The 19,746-nt window shown below is 42.3% G+C and overlaps 8 protein-coding genes across 8 annotated transcripts; 7 read left to right on the top strand and 1 right to left on the bottom strand.

The window, feature by feature from the left end:
- Window positions 1–216: 216 nt before the first annotated feature.
- Window positions 217–1,354, bottom strand: BDB00DRAFT_960973 (ribosomal protein S26e). Its single transcript, XM_053129720.1, has 6 exons — window positions 1,342–1,354; window positions 1,015–1,107; window positions 827–911; window positions 612–745; window positions 360–507; window positions 217–253 (listed from the first exon to the last, which is right to left on the bottom strand). Exons 1-5 carry the CDS (start codon window positions 1,342–1,344, stop codon window positions 499–501), a joined length of 324 nt encoding a protein of 107 aa, XP_052976661.1. The 5' UTR covers window positions 1,345–1,354; the 3' UTR covers window positions 217–253; window positions 360–498.
- Window positions 1,355–4,247: 2,893 nt separating this feature from the next.
- Window positions 4,248–6,946, top strand: BDB00DRAFT_837681 (uncharacterized protein). Its single transcript, XM_053124576.1, has 6 exons — window positions 4,248–4,275; window positions 4,364–4,474; window positions 4,561–4,687; window positions 4,763–5,433; window positions 5,527–6,459; window positions 6,542–6,946. Exons 2-6 carry the CDS (start codon window positions 4,436–4,438, stop codon window positions 6,779–6,781), a joined length of 2,010 nt encoding a protein of 669 aa, XP_052976660.1. The 5' UTR covers window positions 4,248–4,275; window positions 4,364–4,435; the 3' UTR covers window positions 6,782–6,946.
- An 821-nt stretch (window positions 6,947–7,767) lies between these two features.
- On the top strand, window positions 7,768–8,658 carry BDB00DRAFT_837678 (uncharacterized protein). The gene is made up of 3 exons (XM_053124575.1): window positions 7,768–7,790; window positions 7,857–8,149; window positions 8,265–8,658. Exons 2-3 carry the CDS (start codon window positions 7,939–7,941, stop codon window positions 8,495–8,497), a joined length of 444 nt encoding a protein of 147 aa, XP_052976659.1. The 5' UTR covers window positions 7,768–7,790; window positions 7,857–7,938; the 3' UTR covers window positions 8,498–8,658.
- A 571-nt stretch (window positions 8,659–9,229) lies between these two features.
- On the top strand, window positions 9,230–11,949 carry BDB00DRAFT_837673 (uncharacterized protein). The gene is made up of 6 exons (XM_053124574.1): window positions 9,230–9,984; window positions 10,069–10,172; window positions 10,249–10,783; window positions 10,853–11,087; window positions 11,170–11,245; window positions 11,320–11,949. The coding sequence occupies exons 1-6, from the start codon at window positions 9,667–9,669 to the stop codon at window positions 11,561–11,563; spliced, it is 1,512 nt and encodes a 503-aa protein (XP_052976658.1). The 5' UTR covers window positions 9,230–9,666; the 3' UTR covers window positions 11,564–11,949.
- On the top strand, window positions 11,937–12,956 carry BDB00DRAFT_768852 (ER lumen protein retaining receptor-domain-containing protein; the record flags this gene model as incomplete). Its single annotated transcript, XM_053119771.1, has 5 exons — window positions 11,937–12,027; window positions 12,183–12,442; window positions 12,526–12,672; window positions 12,745–12,848; window positions 12,920–12,956. The coding sequence occupies 5 exons, from the start codon at window positions 11,937–11,939 to the stop codon at window positions 12,954–12,956; spliced, it is 639 nt and encodes a 212-aa protein (XP_052976657.1).
- Window positions 12,957–13,137: 181 nt separating this feature from the next.
- On the top strand, window positions 13,138–14,567 carry BDB00DRAFT_837669 (cyclic nucleotide-binding-like protein). Its single transcript, XM_053124573.1, has 2 exons — window positions 13,138–14,175; window positions 14,271–14,567. Exons 1-2 carry the CDS (start codon window positions 13,359–13,361, stop codon window positions 14,462–14,464), a joined length of 1,011 nt encoding a protein of 336 aa, XP_052976656.1. The 5' UTR covers window positions 13,138–13,358; the 3' UTR covers window positions 14,465–14,567.
- On the top strand, window positions 14,568–16,259 carry BDB00DRAFT_837666 (Josephin-domain-containing protein). The gene is made up of 7 exons (XM_053124572.1): window positions 14,568–14,645; window positions 14,772–14,806; window positions 14,899–15,052; window positions 15,130–15,215; window positions 15,321–15,359; window positions 15,438–15,559; window positions 15,645–16,259. Exons 1-7 carry the CDS (start codon window positions 14,613–14,615, stop codon window positions 15,959–15,961), a joined length of 786 nt encoding a protein of 261 aa, XP_052976655.1. The 5' UTR covers window positions 14,568–14,612; the 3' UTR covers window positions 15,962–16,259.
- Window positions 16,260–16,988: 729 nt separating this feature from the next.
- On the top strand, window positions 16,989–18,466 carry BDB00DRAFT_875289 (acyltransferase-domain-containing protein; the record flags this gene model as incomplete). The annotated part of the gene is made up of 4 exons (XM_053127330.1): window positions 16,989–17,400; window positions 17,499–17,622; window positions 17,764–17,999; window positions 18,195–18,466. 4 exons carry the CDS (start codon window positions 16,989–16,991, stop codon window positions 18,464–18,466), a joined length of 1,044 nt encoding a protein of 347 aa, XP_052976654.1.
- Between the last annotated feature and the right edge of the window lie 1,280 nt (window positions 18,467–19,746).

Below are 19,746 nucleotides of genomic sequence, written 5' to 3'. Positions count from 1 at the left end.
CTAAAGTACTGGTGTACCTGATGCGTATACACGCGGGTAATACATAGTGAGCTTTTCGGATGTTATCGACTGTAGCGAAATTTAGGGATCTTTATGCGAAAATGACAATCAACATGGCGGTGAGGTCGCACGCTCACTTTACTCATGTATAATACAAAAGGCAATTTCGGTCTCCTACTCACGCAGATGCTTCTACAATATGCGCCCTCACAAAACAACCCCGTACTACTCATCTGTCAGGGAACATGTATAGGTATGGACACGCCTATTCGATGGACTTCTTTACACACACGCACACACTCGCCTAACTTACCCACCTCCCTACACATCAACATTCATCTTCACTTCCCTCACTATAGTCTTCTCCAATCAACAACATTTATCATGATAACAAGTACTCCAATTTAGTGTTTTTTATGGAATTTATTTGTTTTCCAACAAAAAGTAACATTCGTCAAAAGAGACGGACCACAAGAACGTTCACACATTCCAAGATATTTAGGCCTTCTACACGTTTCCAAAATGAATGCATATTACAGAAAGAGTCAGTTATCAAGTCAATTTGTATTTCCCTACGAATAATTTTTTCAATAGTTGGTTCTGTCAATTACCTTGGCGAAACGGAATCTTGGGGGAGGAGTACGGATACGACGGTTAACAACCGAGCGGACACGGACAACTCTGGCGTGAATGGCGCACGAGACGCAGTAGTGGAGCTTCACATACAACTTGGGAATGGCGTATTCTGCAAAAATTGATAATAACAAAATGTTAGTGAAGGATAAAATACGCCTGACTACACACAAAAAAAAGAATCAATTCTTACCCTCATAGACGGAAGCCTCCTGAAGATCACGGACGGCAGCAGCTTCGACCATGTTACGGACGTTGAAGCGCTTGATAGCCTTGTCCTATGATATTTGAAAAGCACAAAGTTTGGTTACAGATGCTTTTCTCCTCGAGCACATGAATTGTTTCCTGCAATTGTCTTCCAAATGTCGAAAGTGAATTTACCTTGGGGACACAGCGGGAGCAGTTAATGCAGCGAACGAACTTGTTGTGGCCGCGACCGTGCTTGTTGCGTCCGTTGTTTCTTCTCTTGCAGGTCTATATAAATTCGTGAAAATGTGAGCATTTCCTGGGTTTTTTAAATTTTGATAGCGCATCCACCGTTGTTGAGCAAAAGATAGGGTTGAAATAGGTTGGATATGTTGCTTCGTCAAAAAAATAACTTCAGTCTTTTTCTCTTTTGCTCAATGGATATCGTGTCGTGTGTTTGTCGATGGATGGATACGCTATCGTCATGATGATCGGTTGGATGGATGGGTCCCTTTTACGTACCATGTTAGATTCGAAAAGGAGGATCTATGAGTTCACTTTCTTTCGCCAATATAGCCGGATTTGCCACCCAAGCCCGCGGTCACCGGCCAGTTCCAGTCTCCGATTCAATGCTGTTGCCACCACTACATCAAACAGATAACCCACCATATCCACAAACTAACTATCACTGTTTTTTCTGTCAAATTATACATTTTATAGTATTTAGATAATCAATCATGTATACAAATGCACGACGAAGATTTGATCGGTGCCTTATGTTTGTTGTCAGAAACAGAATTGAACCCAAAATGTCATCAATTACTTACTAAGTTACAGAGACCTGTAGCATGATGGCAACAGCATAAGATTGAAAAACAAATACTTCGATGTTTAAGCTCCTTGTTTTGAACAACACTGCAGATAGCTAATTTAAACTTCAGTTTCAAAGTACAAGTTTGAAAGGCTTACTCACAAGAAAAAAAGATAGTTCTATTGATACTAGTAAGAGGTGGTATTATCAATACTAGTCAGCAAAACCTATAAGTTCTGTTGAATCAAACACATTACCATATTATATAAATAAAAAGATGATTATATGCAATAATAAGACAATAATTTAGAAAAGTAATATTTTTATATCTAGGAGATTGATGAAGGTTCGCTGATCGCATTCTTGCCGCTTCCTTGCTGTGCGGTAATCGGGAAGTTATATACTGGAACAGGTATACTTAGGTTTTTCTATTCGAGTATCCAATCTGTTCTCGGGTCTGAAATTTTGACGTTAACGGATACGCATCAGATGCAAACTGACATACATACTATCCAATCGTATATCCATTCCATCCGCAACTTCAACAATGGAACTAAAATAAAGAAGCGACGTTTTTAGCTACGGGAAACGCGACAATTAATACTAGGCCAGTGGTCAAATATACAATCATACTACAGCGTTCGAAGCCGATTTAGGTTGTATATACGTACTTGTTTGAAAGCTTAATTGATGAATGCATAGCATGTTGTATCACCGGATGATTTTTTCGCTTTTCATATTACGATGCGGCTGATGCATACTGTAGGTACATATGATATCCTTTATTATTACGGTATAGAGTGATAGCATTTATTTGTCAATTTACTAGCGTTTCTCATTTACCAAAATTTATACCGTATCATCATGATCAATTGGCAGACACGAGACGACCAGGAAGAAGCACCTGACTAGTTACGGATAAGAATCATAGTGACTAAGAGGGAGTTATTGGAGGTTTAATATTCAATGTTGATGATAGTTAAGTCTTCATATGGCAGGCGTAAAAACATTCTATTGTACCATGAAGCGCCGCTATCCTTCCACTATGAGAAGGTTTTGTCGCGCAACTCCTCAATATTGGTCCAAACTAAGGCTTAGCGGTTCAGCTGTTGGACTAGGTAATGCTCACTGTCGATGCTACTGTCTCTGACTATCAAGCTCTAAAGTCAAAAGTAGCTCTTTAACAGATTTGTCGACCTGCTATTTGCAGGTACCCACAGCTAGATGGCGAGGATCACATAGTGACTCCAACGCAGTGTAAACATTTAAAACATATTATTCATTGTACGCTATGCTATTGACAGCGGCCACGTTCACTTATACGAACAAAGTGAGACCAAAAGTCTGTGGTCGCTATCAGCCTATGCGTTTTCTAACTGTTTAGAAAGTCCATTACCAAGTTTTTGAGCAAATTTTTTAGAGGTGGTACAAGAATCGCAGGCGATCATCATGCTTGGCGGATCTAGCGATGTCCGAAAAGGAGCAAGAAATAACTTTGACGAGGGAACACTATAAAGCAGGGGACTAGAGTCATAAGAGAAAGGTTAAAAATAAGAATTATAATGCAACAGCAGCATCCTAACCCGGTTCTGTGGTGTACACTGAAAGTAATGAGAAGAAAAGTGTGAGCACAACAGCCTGTTGTCGGATTCGATTATTGTCCTCTGGCAAAAAACGCGCAATTATCATTGTCATTAACGCGTCGACGCGCTTCTTACTTTCATGATCAAAAATAAATCCAGATTAGCCTTTTTCTTTCAATCCCCCCCTCACCTCCATCAACCCTTGTTTTACGTTTTCTCTTCCTTTTCTCCGTCTAATATTATATTGTCAAGACGCTATCTTTGCCTTTTTCTACTGCCTGTCAATGCATCAACCGGTCGACCATCAAATTGATGACAGCACTACTAACGTATCTCGGAGCGACGACGTTTATTATGATGATGCTTCCTCTCTCAACTCTTCTCCCGCACTATCCACATCAGGATATTCTTCTACAGATGAGGTGATCGTGTCATCCGGGAACAACAGCCGAGACGCTCAACCTGCTATTCACTTCGCCTTTCCACAACGACCGCCTATGCGCACAGCTTTCAGTCATGATCGTTGGCACTGGGACCAGGAAGAAGAAGATGAAGGGGAGGAAGAAGCATCCTTATGGGAAGGCATCACCAGCACTGTTATCTCCATTTGTACCCGTTTCACCACATGGTTTCAAGACACAAAGTCGAGACTGCAACGGGAACGACACACAGCTTTGCGAGCGCATCGTATTGCCGAGGTACCCTTCTGTATTGCCACGTTTGCTTCGATATACGGCAATTTTATACTTGTTCGTGCAGCAGGTAGTAGCACATATCATAATAAAACTACCATAGACTTTTTCATTACAATATTCATTGTTGCTTTTATCATTGTGTGCTTGTGTATAGCTGTCAAAGGTTGGGTGGTTGATCATGCACGATGGGATGGCACAGGCCACAATTTCGATAAGGATCCCGTCATTACAATCAACATGCTGGAAACACTGGCCGTATGCACAAGTATTGTTTGTGGACTTGCGATTTGGACATTACTAATCGCAAGAACGCGAATGTGTGTCTATTTTGCCTCGAAGTGGTGCTTATGGCCGGCGTATCTGCAAGGTAAGTATATGCATGATAGTCAAAAGAAAAAAGGACTCCGAGTTAAGCATTGTTTTGTAAATTATTTACTCCTTTATAAACACAATAGGATTGCTTGCTTTATCGGCTGTTTATACCTTCACTCGCCGATCTTATGCACCCATGAACAACTGCACGTACTATGTCTTTTCGAGAGGATATTGGAGCTGCCTTTGCGCAGGTATCTTGAATTTCTTGGCGGCGCTCGGTTTTACTGTTGACTGGCTCCTGTCGTTTCCATATTCCAAACTATCTATCGTATTGAAGGGTCTCGTGTTACCAAGCATCATGGTATGCTCCCTGATAATGACTGGCGCTTTGGTGTATATGAGTCTCGAGGACTGGACATATAGCGAAGCTTTGATATTTTGCTGGACAGCTGTCACCACAATTGGTAAAGTATAACTTTTCGGATGTAAGGATAAAGAAAGCTGACCTTCTAATCGCTTACATGGATTCATTACTCAAGGATATGGCGATATCACACCGTCTAGACCAGAAGGGCGCGTCTTTTTCTTGTTCTACACTGTTTTGGGTATCAGTATTGTTGGCTATATGCTTTTATCGATTCGGGCAGTGATCACAGGGACGTCATCCGATATCATGAAGGTCAACTTGATGCGAGTCGAATCCCTTCATGATTACTCGCGGCACCAACGTGAAAAATGGCTTAATAGACATCCAGATCACACAGCGCCAGTTTCTCGCAGATACTCTACAGCACCTTTAGGAGGAGAAGGCGGAGGTGCTGATACCCCAACAGCAGCACTCAATGACAACGGCTACGACGTTTTAAGGTCGAATCACGATGATGATGACAACGGTGACCAGGTAACACAACCTCTTCTTCGACGACGAACCACCGCAGGGTCTGCTCGTCCTCGATCGCTGTCCAACATGTCAACATTTAGCAATTACACTATGACCGGGATATTGAATAATAAGGATCGTCAAATACTCGTGCAAGTAATCACAAAGTCAGGCGTAGTGCGGATGGGTGTTATTCTTATCATTTGTTGGTTTGGAGGAGCTGGCATATTTTGTTTGTTAGAACAAGATTGGACCTACTTGGATGGACTGTACTTTGCGTTCGCTACGCAGTTGACTATTGGATTTGGTGATATTGTACCTCAAACTGCAGTAAGTAAAAAAGGCGCAGGCTAGTATTCATCTGTACGTTTATACATTTTGGTCAGCAAAATCGCTAATCTTCTCTTATATAATTCAACACAGCTTGCGCAAGAATTCTGGCTGGTGTACATCATCATTTCTATAGCAGTAGCTGCGTACTTTATCAGCCTGTGTGGTGACGTGTTGATAGAGAAATTACAGATTGTGGATGACAACGAGGATCCCGATACATTATTTTATACGGATGAGGTGACCGGATCTCCAGAAGATTTGGATGGAATGTCAAATTATGCTTCGTTTGGGCGAGCTCTGGCAGCCGAAGATGAAGATAACGCGCGCACTGTACCAACGGGAACTCAGCAACAGAAACGACTATTGCCTCCTGCGAGTGATAAAGGCTCTACATATGGTCGCGGTGAAATCAAGTATCACCAGGGGGCAAATGACAGTATTGCTACTACTGGTGATAGCTCGGTAAAGATGACGATGCCTATTCCCTCATCCCCTCTTCAGCAAATGCAGCTAGCCAGGCACTCTTCATTACCCATTGTATCTACTGCTACACGTGATACAGCCTCCTCCATAAAAACACCACGACGAAGCGTCAGCAAAAAACCATATCCTCTCAAGATTTTTCAACAACCGAGATATGACTACATGTACTCTGCTGCGCCTTCACCATTACACAACCAGCCGCTGTCATCGAGTATGCCGACTAGTAGAGCAATTGGTGATAGCATGATGGACCAGAAGCCAAAGGGCAACAACAATGGTGATAACTTTATCGCAAATAAAGGAGTACGCAATAAAAGAGGAGGAGAGCGATACGGTTCGCTCAACATGTCTTGTTCTGAAAACACTCTATCGTCCGATCGAGGAAACACTTATTATGACAAGGATGATATAAATCGGCCAAGGCATCCATGCAGTCCGCTGGCGAGTCCTTCACCCTCCTCCGATGAGCGGCAACACAAGCAGACGATGCTCAGTGGTCACATCGGTGCAACAGTAGTAAGGAAAAGAGAGAGCCATGAGGTAGGTTCTTTTGCGCTCAGAGCAGCATTATATCCACCATAGGTCCCATATACTTATCATTGGCCGTCATTACCTTTTGTAGGCTTCCACTGCTACTGCCTCTCCTCCTAGAATCGCTACCGAGCGACTAGAACCTCGACAATCATCAGTGTCAGGGGAAACCAGCTATCAAGCGCCAGCATTTCTTTCTTCGACATCAAACTCACAGCACGAAACAGTACAGCAGCAACGCCATAACAAGAAAAAGATATCAAAGTATTTGCCGATAGCAGTTACTACTGGTAGTAGTAGCAGAAGCAGCAAAAAAAGACGCCAAACCTAAGCGACCTCATCTCTTCTAATCATTGTTGCTTTCACACCCATACATGACATCATACATACCCATACTGTACATACGTCAGCACATACCCTTGGTTGTAATAAGAATTTCGGCCTTGTACAGTATGCTATACAGTATAAACAGTAAATATGCTTTATCATTTATCAGTGCATTTCTTACTTTCTTCACATGTTGGATGAAAACGATGACGGTTGTGCTGATCAAAGCAGTTGTGCTAAAAGGATACTAAGGATCATCCTGCTTCAGGTTTTTCTATGTACTTATTGTTATGTACATCAGTTCTGTATGGTCGATGCCACTCTTCATATTTTTATGCGTGATTAAAGATAATGGCGTATCAGACATAAGCCTACTGCAGCACAACGCACTTTCCCGTGTCCCGATCCTCTGGTGCGACATTGTCTACTTTTTTGTTGACTTTCCGGCTAACCCAACTTTATTCCCTCTTTTCTCTTTTCTTCTGTTGCTCCTTCTTTTTCCTCTTGTCCGTTTCTTTCCCTTCATCATCAACGGGTATTTTCTACTATTTTATCTTCACGAAAACGAAAGAGTCGAGCTGAGGCAATACGATGAACACCGACGCAAACTGTATGAACACTGATGATGGATTCGACGGACATTGCTACTACAACAGCAGCACGAGCAACAACAATAACAATATTGACGATACAACAGCGACGGCGGTTGATCCATGTGGCCCGCAAGAGCAGCAGCAGCATCATCAACAACAAATCGATATATACAACGATTATATTGACGAGATTATAACATGTACGTACTTATGCTATGATACTGCTTATAGCGGCACCATGCACATTTTTAATGACATATGTAGATCAATGATTAAATGTATCTCGTTATTAGGCATCGTCACCAACTTATTTTCATTTAACACTGTGAATCAAAATTTGGTCCTCAAAAACTACTATTTTGGGGATGTTGAATTTTCATCTCCCATTTTATCAACCTCAGGTGTTGAGAACATACGCCGGTATGTAAAACAAATGAAGCTAAAGGAAAAGAAGAGGAGGCGATTAATATTATTGTTGCTGCTAAGTTCGGAAACAAGCAGAGAGAAAACCAACAAAAACATTGTCGTGTAAACCCCAATTTATCATAGAGTGTTGCTCGTATGGAAAATGCTGAATCGAACAGAGCCAAAGATCACGAATGTGTGCTTTGACGGACAACAAACGTGCACAGTGTTCTTGACCCAGACGGTGTGCCCCCGTGTGCTTCCATTTGTCACGATCAATTTACCCGTTATAGTTACGCTATCATTTAAAGAGGTTGAGGATAATCCGCAGTTGATCAAAATTATACGGCATGAAGAGCACTGGACAGCACAAGGCACGTAGCTACCATTGCTCTGATCACCATAACAAGTAGATAGTAGCTTCCTTTTTTCTGTCGCTTTCATATTTGTTAACGAGGAACCTGTTCTTTTCATCCGTTCTTCCCTTAGGATTAATCGACGCCTTTCCTATCGCGTCACTTTGGTATGATCAGCTTGTTCGTGTAACAACTGGGCGGTTACTGGCCTCCGCCGGCGGATTAATCAACTCGGCTTCCGAAACGGCGCAGCGCATATCATCCAGGGGAAGGGAAATCGAAGGAGGAAGTGAAGAGTTAAAACAATTGTCAAGGTCTCCAACCCAGAGTTGCACGGGTGAGAAAGGGTTACGAGTAGCTCTTTGATCACATTCTTCCTTTTTCTGAGAGCAAATAAACGGATAATATAAACAATGCACAGGTTTTTAAGCTAGTATCGACCGATTCCTACCGTTAGAAAAACCGTCGGAGGCTCCTGTAGGTTCAGAAAGAGACGGCATCATACGCATATGAATATGCAAAGCAGGACCTCATGTACACAAATCCGTTCGCTTGTGTGACAAGAAATACTGTACCAAGTCCTGCTTTGCTGTAATAGAGCCGAAATCAAATATGTAGTTAGCTGGCGGTTTTGACGGCATGGCGGTCCTTGAGAGATACATCATGCAGCGTGATCCGAGCGATGATGCAGCACTACCTAGCTACTGTAACATAGTGATATATACCCCATGCATTCTTTTTTTATGCTCTGTGCGTTGTTCAATGCAAAAACCTTGTACGAATGAAATATTAGATCTGATATCGTTAGTTACTAACAATAACAACCGTATGATTCCTTTTCTTTTGTCGCTTCAAAAACACATGTGATACCAAAGTGTATTTATCCACTCAGTGAATTAGGGTTGCTGTGGTGACACGTTACCCATATATCTGGCAACAGTTTAGCAGCAGCAGCAGCAGTAGGTGTGTATCAACGGGCCACTTCTTTGGTTCTTGTTCTTTGCATAATGGTAGAAAATAACTTTATTCAGCTTGTGGAGTAGCTTAAAGCGAGTGACAGTGAAGGTGAGCAGCAATAGTACATACTTTTGCTACATCCGTTTGTGTGAAAAAAGATACATGAGAATAATCTGATAAACAAATATTATATTTCAAAGAGAAGACAGAGAGCCGGAGCTTGACTGAGACGTCCTTCCCTTCTTCCTGTTCCTCCATATACACTTTGCATATATCATATCATGGATCCCCTAGCACTGGCTTTTCAGTTCATATGTTTATGGGGTATTATTTATGTCTTCGTTCTCGCGACCAAGTTTTACATTGCAACCAAGGTATACATACATATCCTCTGAGCACTTGTCAGAGATCTACCTCTGAAGCAAAAAACAGAGTGTGTTACTGACAATTCCGGGACACGCTAAAAGGAATCCGGCCACCAAAGGACGACAACCAGTAATAATGGCGGGATCTTGCCTACTACCACCACCTATGAAGAAGGTCATGGTGATAGTGAATCGAACGAAAAGGATCAGTGGATGATTAAGCTGTTTCAAGTGAAATACACAACTGCGAAATGTAACAATTTATTTCGGCGGATCGCCGAAGCTGCACCACGGTTTTGGAATATTTGGTTTTCAATCGGTACGATCGTAGCTGTTCTGGTCATGGTGGCAGGCGTGGTTGTTATCGCTTATGCAGCCCTCAAGATACTTGCTGTGTTTTGGCACGCGCTACAACCGTCCACAGCAACAGCCGTAAAGGCGTCAACAGATGTTTCTCGGTTTCGCAAACGGTCGCTTGAAGAACAGGATAGTTCAAGTGGCGGTGACGATGAACAAGTATTTCTGCCAATGGTACAACAAAAGCAAACGAGTACAAAAGGATTGTATTTGGAAGGGTGTGTTTACTGATAACTTTATGGTTTCGTTCGTGAATAGATTCCTGGTGTGACAGTTCCGCTTTCTCATCTCGGTTACTATCTGCTTGCTTTGCTTATCTGTGGCGTGTTCCATGAAGCTGGACATGCTATTGCAGCATACTGGTAATTGGTGCTCCAATTTCTTTCTGTTCCTGACAGTTTACTGCTAAATGCTAAGAATTGTATACGTTACATGTAGTCAACGCGTACCAATCCGAAGTGCTGGTATATTTGTTTATTACATTTATCCTGGTGCTTTTGTCAACATTTCGGATCATGCACTTCATTTGATTGCCCCGTTCCGCCAACTTAAAATCATCTGTGCTGGTGTATGGCACAATATCATACTCTACATGTGGGCATTGATCATGCTTTCTGGTGGACTCAAAATGATTCTTTTATTGTTGGGGTGGCAATCACTCGAGGGATCTGGCGGAGTAAGTGTTGTCAACGTGCGCCCTGACTCTCCGTTGGCATACCATCTACCCATTTCATCGATCCTATACAAGCTTGACGACTTCCCTCTGGAACATAATATTGTGGATTGGAACGAGTACCTACTGGGTCAAGACCAGCGACATGAGCCAGCACAAGGCTTTTGCTCCGCCGTATCTGATGATCCAAATATCGTGAACGAGTGCTGTGATATCGATGATGAATATCCTTTTGGACGCTCTCCGAATTCGACACTGTCTTGCTTCAGAGACTTTACGACACCTTTATCCGCTACTGAGGTAAGAAAAATGGAATTTATTTATCGGTAAAGAACGTCAGGGTGATCTGATAACTTATTTTACTATTAGCCTGAATACTTTGCCTGTCTTCCATTGACCCAAGTGCTGATATCACGAGATTCACAGCGTTGTGTCAAGAATTCAGAATGCGCAGCAACTGAACAATGCGTCACTCCATATACACCGTCCGTTGCTGGACAAATTGTGCGCGTGTATACTAAGGCTCCAGCATGGAATAATCATGGACAGGACTCGGATAAGGTGTTTGTGTTTGAAGGCGAGCTGGTCGATATATGGGAAAGCGGTATGTACCAGCCCATAGAGAAAAGGATGACCGATATAGCAAAGGGATATGCTAACAATTACTTTTTAATTAAACCTATTAGTTAAAGTGGGTGTTCTGCGTCCTCGCTTTTGGTTTCTGCCAGTGTTTGTTCCTCACACGGTTGAGCTCTTATTGAGGTGAAGCTCGGATCATGATCAACAGAGAGTACGTGGAAAGAAGGGAAACTTACGCTCTACATTACCTTTTGCAGATACATCTCTTCATTCACTTTGGCGCTGGCGCTTTTAAACATCCTGCCTGCTTTTCAACTTGATGGAGAGTTTGCGTTGGGTCAACTTGTGGCGCTTGTTTTCCAGCGTGGTCACCAGAACCCGGTATCAACAGGTCGCTTACAGCAGCCACAGCAGTACACTCACAAAATTGTCAAAGTAACGTCAGCGGTTGTAGGCTTTGTTATAATCGGAAGCATCTTGCTTGGATTAGCACGGCAATAGAATGATTTTTTCCTCTTTCTAAGCGTTCTATTAACATCATCATCAGCATCATCGAGACCACCGACCACATCTGTAAATATAGACAATTGTATATGATACCCTTTTATCGTTGATTAGCGCACCAACCTCTGTTCCTTCACCCCACTCGATGCCCCTTACTTCCCATTATTACGCTGTAAACAGAGCCCCTGCATCCAATTATTATTCTTTAACATTGAATATATATATCATGGCCCACCAATTAGGCGCTGCCAACTCTCCTTTTTCCTTTAATTAGGCTATTCTTTTCTCTTTGACTCTCTTTCTCTTTTCCGTTTTCTTCTTTCATCAAACAAGATATTGACTAGAATACACAGCACATAAACAAAAGAACATGAATATATTCCGTTTGGTGGCTGACTTGATGCATCTAGCATCAATTCTCATCCTACTTTTGAAAATACAAAGCTCACAATCATGTGTCGGTGAGTGTTAGCATAATTATGCGATGAGAGTCTTTTAGTATGCTATAATGTGCTCATCAAAATATACCATATTCTTGCGTTATTAATATGCTGGCGATGTTAAAATCTACGATGGTAATAACAACAACAACAATAATGATGACAACTACGAAAAGGCATATCGTTCAAATCACAGATACTGTACACGGTCGTATTCTTGACGCGGTACCTCGATCTTTTTATGAAGTTTTTTTCCGTATACAACACTTGCATGAAATTGTTCTTCATCGTGACATCCGTCTATATACTGTACTTGATGCGAATCAAGTACAAAGCTTCGTACGATCCAGGATTGGATACATTCCGCTACGAGTTTCTGGTGGCCGGTGCTGCGATCTTTGGCGTGATGTTTTCATATGACTATACTCCTGTTGAAGTATGCTGCAGCGATCCTTCTCACATAACGAAGAACAACGGCATATAGCGCTAAAGATGTATTGACGCCTAGTAAAAAAACAGGTTCTTTGGTCATTTTCAATTTGGCTTGAGTCGGTCGCCATCATGCCTCAATTGTACATGCTGCAGCAAACAGGAGAAGCAGAAACAATCACTACGCACTATATTTTTGCATTGGGTGCATATCGCGCTCTCTATCTGGCGAACTGGGTATGGTATTGAAATTCATTCTACGTTTTCTCAGTGACTGATGGCTCTTATCCATTTTTCTTTCTTTGAAAGTTGTACCGCTACTGCACGGAAAATCATGTAGATTGGATCGCCTGGGTAGCTGGATTGATACAAACTGCATTGTACAGCGACTTTTTCTACATTTACTACACAAAGTAAGTCTGAGACCACTACCTGTTCTTAGTCGATCATCTTGCCAAGTTACTCACTCTTTCTTAAACTATAGAGTGCTTAAGGGCAAGAAGTTTGAATTATCAGAGTAAGTAGCGCGCTCCTTTCACTATAAGTTTGCTTGTGTGAGATTTCCAGATTGATTGAACTAACTTCTTCCCGCTATAGAATGGTCTAAAGAATTCTGCGGTTACTTAGAAAAAAAGCCGACAGAAACAAAGTCAATAAAAATTAGCACATCTCAATTGCCACCGCTTCCTTCAGAATGACGATGTTTTTCTCCGATCCATGCAGCTTGACTTCGTGTGAAACATCCAACCCGCTCTCTTCTTTTTCTTCACTTTTTACTTGTCACTCCATTTTACATCCTATTAGCTATTCGACAAACGTAAGCTTTTTAAGTTTGAGAGAGTGAGTGAGAAGTGAAATCAATCCTGCTTAGCATAACCTCGCTCATTTGGATATTATGCAGAACTCCTTCACCACAACGAACAATGACTTCCACAGCCCAACATCCATTAAACACGGACGAACCAGTCGATTCTTTGACTGATCACGAAGAGGAAGCTCGTGACATCGTACCCGACGACATGCCGTCCATGCTTTCTGTACCAACCATGCGGTCTAGACGAGTATCCGTGAGTGCCGAATCGATCCAACCGTCCAGCGTGTCGAAACAAGAGTACATTGTTCATCCAAAGACAGAAGATCAGAGACAGCGCATAAATGCTGCCATTGCCAACAACTTTTTATTCAAAAGCCTCGACGACGAACAAGCTGGACATGTCATTGATGCCATGGCAGAAAAGCGTGTGTCCCAAGATACAGTCTTAATTGAACAAGGCGCCGAGGGTGATTTCTACTATATTGTCGAATCGGGCACATTTGACTGCTTTATAAAACACGACTCGACATCCAACAAAGTCACTAGTTATGGTCCCGGTGGTAGTTTTGGCGAACTGGCACTCATGTACAATGCGCCTCGTGCAGCTACCATTGTCGCTACATCTGATGGTGTACTCTGGGCACTCGATCGCATTACTTTCCGATCGATTTTAATGGACTCGACCGCTCGTAAACGTCGCATGTATGAACAGTTCTTGTCCGAAGTTCCCATTTTGCGATCGCTCAAGACATATGAGCGACACAAGATTGCCGATGCCTTGGAGCCTATTCAGTTTGACGATCAACAAGTGGTAATGCGTGAGGGTGACGTTGGCCAGAACTTTTATCTTATAGAGGATGGCGAAGCTATCTTTTACAAGACAGCCGAGGATGGAACACAGAGTGAAGTAAACCGTAGTAGCAAAGGTAGTAGACCGATGATAAACTGTTTGGTGGTGTGGAAGAAAAAGAAGAAGAGTGGCAGCCCTAACCTTATTTCCTTTTTGCGTGCGATTTTCAAGGTGACTATTTTGGTGAACTGGCACTTCTCCATGACAACCCGCGGGCCGCTACAGTCGTCGCGCATGGTCGCTTAAAATGTGTCACCCTGGGCAAAAAGGCGTTTACGCGGTTGTTAGGACCTGTAATGGATATTTTGAAACGCAACTCTGAAAATTATCATGCTATTCTTAGAGAAGCCAGCAAACAAGATTAGATATAACTGTAAATGTGTTCTTTAATGTGTTGTATGAATGGTTTAACCTCGCCGGTATAAAATGCGGTTCTTCAATTGATGATATGTGTATGCGTGTGTTGGCGTTTTACGCTCTTTCCTCTTTTAACCTGCTACACAGTAGACACGCATGGATCTGGTACCAGATATATTTTTTGAAAAAGTACGAGAGAAGAAAACACCCACATACACAAGGACAATACAAAGCGTGCATGCTCACGTAAAACACCATGCAAAAGGATGCAACTGACTTTGTCTAACACGATATATGTTACCGTTTGAACTTAAGCAAGAAGGACACTTGTGCGCTCAGCACGCTCTCAAGTAATATACTCCCCATAGCAATGACTTGTAACAGCAACCATAAACGTCCACGTATATGTACATAAAGTAACGATGCATTGATTTGAAAATAGTGCGTTGTTACAAGGAAGTTACTTTACAGCTGTTGATCTGGCGACGATTGGGCAAAGGCTAGACGATCAGGAGAACGCAATGCTGACGAATCAGGGACGATCGGCACAACAGCAAGGAAGCAACTTTGACGACTCGGGTTACTTTTCAGTTCAGGTAAAAGCCGATAACTTTACGGAAAAGCCGAGCATAGTCCCTTTTTAATCGAGAAAAAAACTTCTACGCGCAATTAGGTTATCCAAGAGGCACTCTCTGTTTGGAATTTACAGCTGATAGCATGGAATTCAGAAGAAGCGAAACAAGCACGCGAACAGCCACAGTAAGTTCAAATTTATCAATCGCCTAGTATGTCATCAATGAAAAAAGCAGTGCCGTAACAAAAAGACAGTTTGCTAATATTACCACTTTTCTGTTATGATGAAAGAAACGAAGTAGCATACATATGCAATCTTGCTGAGCACTGGTAAGACGAGAAAGTTAGAGCAAAGAAAAGCACTACAAATATGCTCATGCCATATGCCTTATAATACACCACCACAAGGTTTACGCTTCGCAAGTTCACGGTTCCATGGCGCTGGTACAACTTAAATTCGACCCAAAATGGGCCAACATATTTGAGCGAAACGTATCTTACTATGCTTCTTCAACAAATTCAAAGTGAAAGTATGGGTTCATTTTGGGATATTACATTTGCTTGATCTGTGCAGAAGGAATCGGCTTCAATATCAACACTCAATATTATTGTTAGATTATTCCGTGTTTGTTATACGGGGCACCTTACCTGAAACGCCGGCCGACCGACTTGCAATTACTTTACCGGATCCAACCACTATCGTCAACAACACCAGCTTGTCTTCACCAGACAAGAAACAAGATGCAGCTTTCTCTGGTCGTGGATATTCATTAGCAGATACAACGTTAGAACAGCAAAAGACGGATCAAAGCGATGATGATGAGGATGATGAGGAAGTACAGCTAGCTAAAGCCATTGAAGCAAGTCTACAAAAACCTGTGGATGATGTGGAGGAAATGCGTCGTAAGAGGCTGGCGAGATTTGGAGGATGATATCAATCAAAGATAAAAAAATAAAGTAGAAGTTATAACAGAAAAAAGACACATTAAGCGATACATATTATGTATGAGATATATGAGTAAATACGACTTTTTGTACTATACGGGCAATGATTTAATATCAAGCCTAACAAGGCGGATCCAATAAAACAAAGGATTATATTACTACTGCTGCCTCATATACAATCTAATAGGTTTGAGGACAACTCTCTCAACTATTCTCAGTGTAGAGTACAGTAGTAACAATAATACACATTTCACGTATCTAGGGTCATAGCTCTTGAGCCAATGAAAACCCATTTAAACCCGTGCAATATACTGGTCACTACCGGTACCAGTGTTTACTTTTACTTCGATTTTTTTAATGCTATTACTTCTACAGTAATGCTGTTGTCTGAAAGAGGATCTATTGTGTTGTAAAATTTAAAGACAGGCGATTTGGTCTGCCAATACATAGATAACGAGTGAGAATCATATTACTTATAATACTGAACTATGGGGATGAGGATAATGAGAGGAGCGAGTATGTACCGTGAACGAAACAAGATGGGCTCGATACAATCTTTTACGACTTAAGGCAGGATACAATAGATAAAGAGTATATGTGACTATAATAACATCCGTAATATCCGTCAATATCAGGGCATCCTTATAACGATCGATGTGGCTTCTTAGACTATTACATTGTACGTCCGCTCGTATACGTAACGGTTGTCTTAACGGAGACAAAAGGTCGAGTAGCGGATTAAGAGGGAGGTTGTTTATTTGAATGAAAAATAATAGATTTTATATATGCGCTGTCTGCATAAAGGGAGCTTAGATCTCAATGCTATCCGGCTCTGGGGTACAAGTCACACTGGACGACTATATACATTCTCCTTCAGGCAAATCGGATGAAATATCCTCCGGTGCGGAAGAAAGACCGGGAACGCGAGAGGAAAGAACACAAGAAAACAGTTGTCAACCAGAAAAATAACTTGTGTTCCAACACACAAACTTGAGAAAGTGAAAAGCGAATGCGATGAGATTACGAATTCGAGCGCTCGACAGCAAGTTTAGAATTGGCTTTGTTACGGGACTCGTTGGCACTGGATGTTATTATTATGCATCGTCGAAAAACAAAAAAGCAGTTGACAACATTAATGGCGACTCGGAAGAATTCGTTGGTCAAGTAGGCCAGACACATGCCAAGAAGCCTTTATTATTTCAGTGGTCCAGTATACCCAAATTCATCGAGAAACGATACGATCCTAAATGGGCCGAAGAACACAGCAATGGATGGCTATGGAATGCCGGAAACACGCTAGTTGTAGGAGGCGTCGGTACGGTTGCCAAGATATTTCTCAAATACTTTGAGCATACACGCGTATACAACCTAGACAAATTATTGGAGGTTGTAGAGCAGGAGGATCGAGAACGGGCCCTTATTACAGGTAAGATCATGACGGGATGGGTGTTTTTGGTCCCTCCTTCTTCATTGGTCACTAAATCATTTTCCCTCTTTTCGTCGTCGTCGTCGCCATCGCCATAGTATCCAACCACGAGTCCGTTTGGGATGATCCAATATTGTGGGGTGTGTTGCCGATAGAGACGTTATTTTCACCGCACAAGATGCGATGGGTACTTGGAGCTGCAGATATCTGCTTTACAACCCTGTAAGTGGTTAGTTACCTGATTTACTTGGACCGAAAACCTTCTTTCTCCTGCACAGCGTCGTCTCAGTTCTGGATACTGCACCCGCAGTCCATCATCACATCCTTCATCCCGGGGGACATAGCTAACCTCCCTATTTCCAGGTTCCGATCCATGTTCTTCTCACTCGGCCAAGCAATCCCCACTATCCGTGGCTCAGGTATCTATCAACCTGGTGTCGATTTTGCCATCTATAAATCAAATCAGAACGGCTGGATCCATATATTTCCGGAGGCGCGTGTGAACCAAACAACATCCATGATAAGGTTTAAGTGGGGCATTGGGCGAATCATTATGGAATCCGACCGATGTCCAATCGTGGTACCTGTGTGGCACAATGGTAACATATATTTACATTATGCAAGATGGAGAGAGAGAGAGAGAGAGAGACGAGATTGTTGGCGGGGGTAGACTGTATATAGATACGATATGCACGAGTGAATGAATGAACACAATTGAGTTGGATGGCAAAAGAAAGACACACACGCTAAAATAAAAAAATATTTCGATGACGTTTATTGCTGATCTTTGACAGGTATGGCGCAGGTTCGCCCGTTGCATGGACCGCCAGTCCAATTCTTCAAACCGATTACGCTTGCATTCGGTGACCCAATAGATTTCCAGGACACTTTGGATGCTTGGCGGGCAGGAAAAATCAGCGAGACCGAAGCACGAATAAAGATCACGTCCACTATTTTCGACGCATTGGCCGAACTTAAAGAAAAGACCCAGCGCATGAAGCGGGATCTTGAATCAGGTACGGTCTCCGACAACGAGGGTGATCTGAAAAATACTGTTAAACCATAACACGCTACAAACAACATGTAAATATATACGCACTCTACACACTCTGTGTACTTCATTTCACGCCACACATGCATGCAGCCGATCACATATCAATACACTTAATTATAGACATCTACTCCTCCATCACTACATGCCACGACAAATAAGACAATTTATTAACCTTTGTCTCTTTCGTTGAAGAATGTTTTTAAGCATTCAGTTATGGCTTCTTTCCTATTTTCTTTACAAGCGAGGGAAGTGTGGCATGTATCTATTTATAAAAATAATTAAGAGCTTTTGTAACTCACAAAAAAAGAAATCTTAGCCCTGTCCAGGTAATTCCACCCGTACACGGAGTGTGTGAGAGAGAAAGCAAGTACTTACGCAAGGCATTCCCTGAATTCACAGGGGACCACCAGCGCACTTTTGACCCGTGGCTGGGATAAATGGTAATGACCGGACTTACGCCCGAAGGCTGCCTGGGGTGGGGAGTATGCCGTTCGCATGAGGCGATGCAACATCCGAAGATGGATACGGAACAGCGGCTACTAGACGATAGGGATGCCAAGCGGGAGAGAGCGAGAGAGGGAAGGGGAGGGGATAAGCAGTAATAATAAAATATACAAAGCAAAATAAAAACACACAGAGAAAGAAAAGATAAATATAGGAACGCAAGGAAGAAGATGAGGCTTTTAACGATTTCCTCAGGTCCAGGTCAAAGCAAAAAGCACACGCAATCGTCGATATGGATGGATAGATCTTGACCACAGCCGATGGGCTGGTTCACAGGTCGGCTTCTAGAAGCGGCAGTGATGTGGAGCGGGATGGCAGTAGAGCATCAATCTTGATAAGCATGGAGCAGAACGGAGAAACGCAGCCAAGACAAAAAACACTTCTTCTAGCTGGAATAGAGAAAAAAAAAGATCATTAGAGGGCTGCACACACTGTGCTACCTTCATTTTTGACACAGCATGGCCATCCTTCTCCATCCCAAGCTGACTTACATTTGTTTTGTCGTTTTACAGAAGAGATTTAGACAGAGAGAGGTGGGGTCTAAACCAATTCAAGTCCTAATAGATAACCACAGAGCCTGCCTCTAATAAACATATATGAGCAGCTGCGTACACAACATGATACACTTTTTGACATGTCATAACAGACATCTTTCTGGTTTTTCAAACACGTAAAAACAAACACAAGCACAAGATTCTTTCCAGCTATATGGTACTTACTGTTATGGCATCCTTGAGCTGGAAGAAGAGAGCCTTGAGTTAGAGAGAGGAAACGACCAATCGTGAAAA

The sequence above is a fragment of the Zychaea mexicana genome, assembly GCF_025766255.1.
Source record: "Zychaea mexicana strain RSA 1403 chromosome Unknown BDB00scaffold_71, whole genome shotgun sequence".
NCBI classification, from domain to species: Eukaryota; Fungi; Mucoromycota; class Mucoromycetes; order Mucorales; family Lichtheimiaceae; genus Zychaea; species Zychaea mexicana.
The sequence above is the reverse complement of the archived record's forward strand: the minus strand, read 5'-3'. Positions and strand labels throughout refer to the sequence as shown.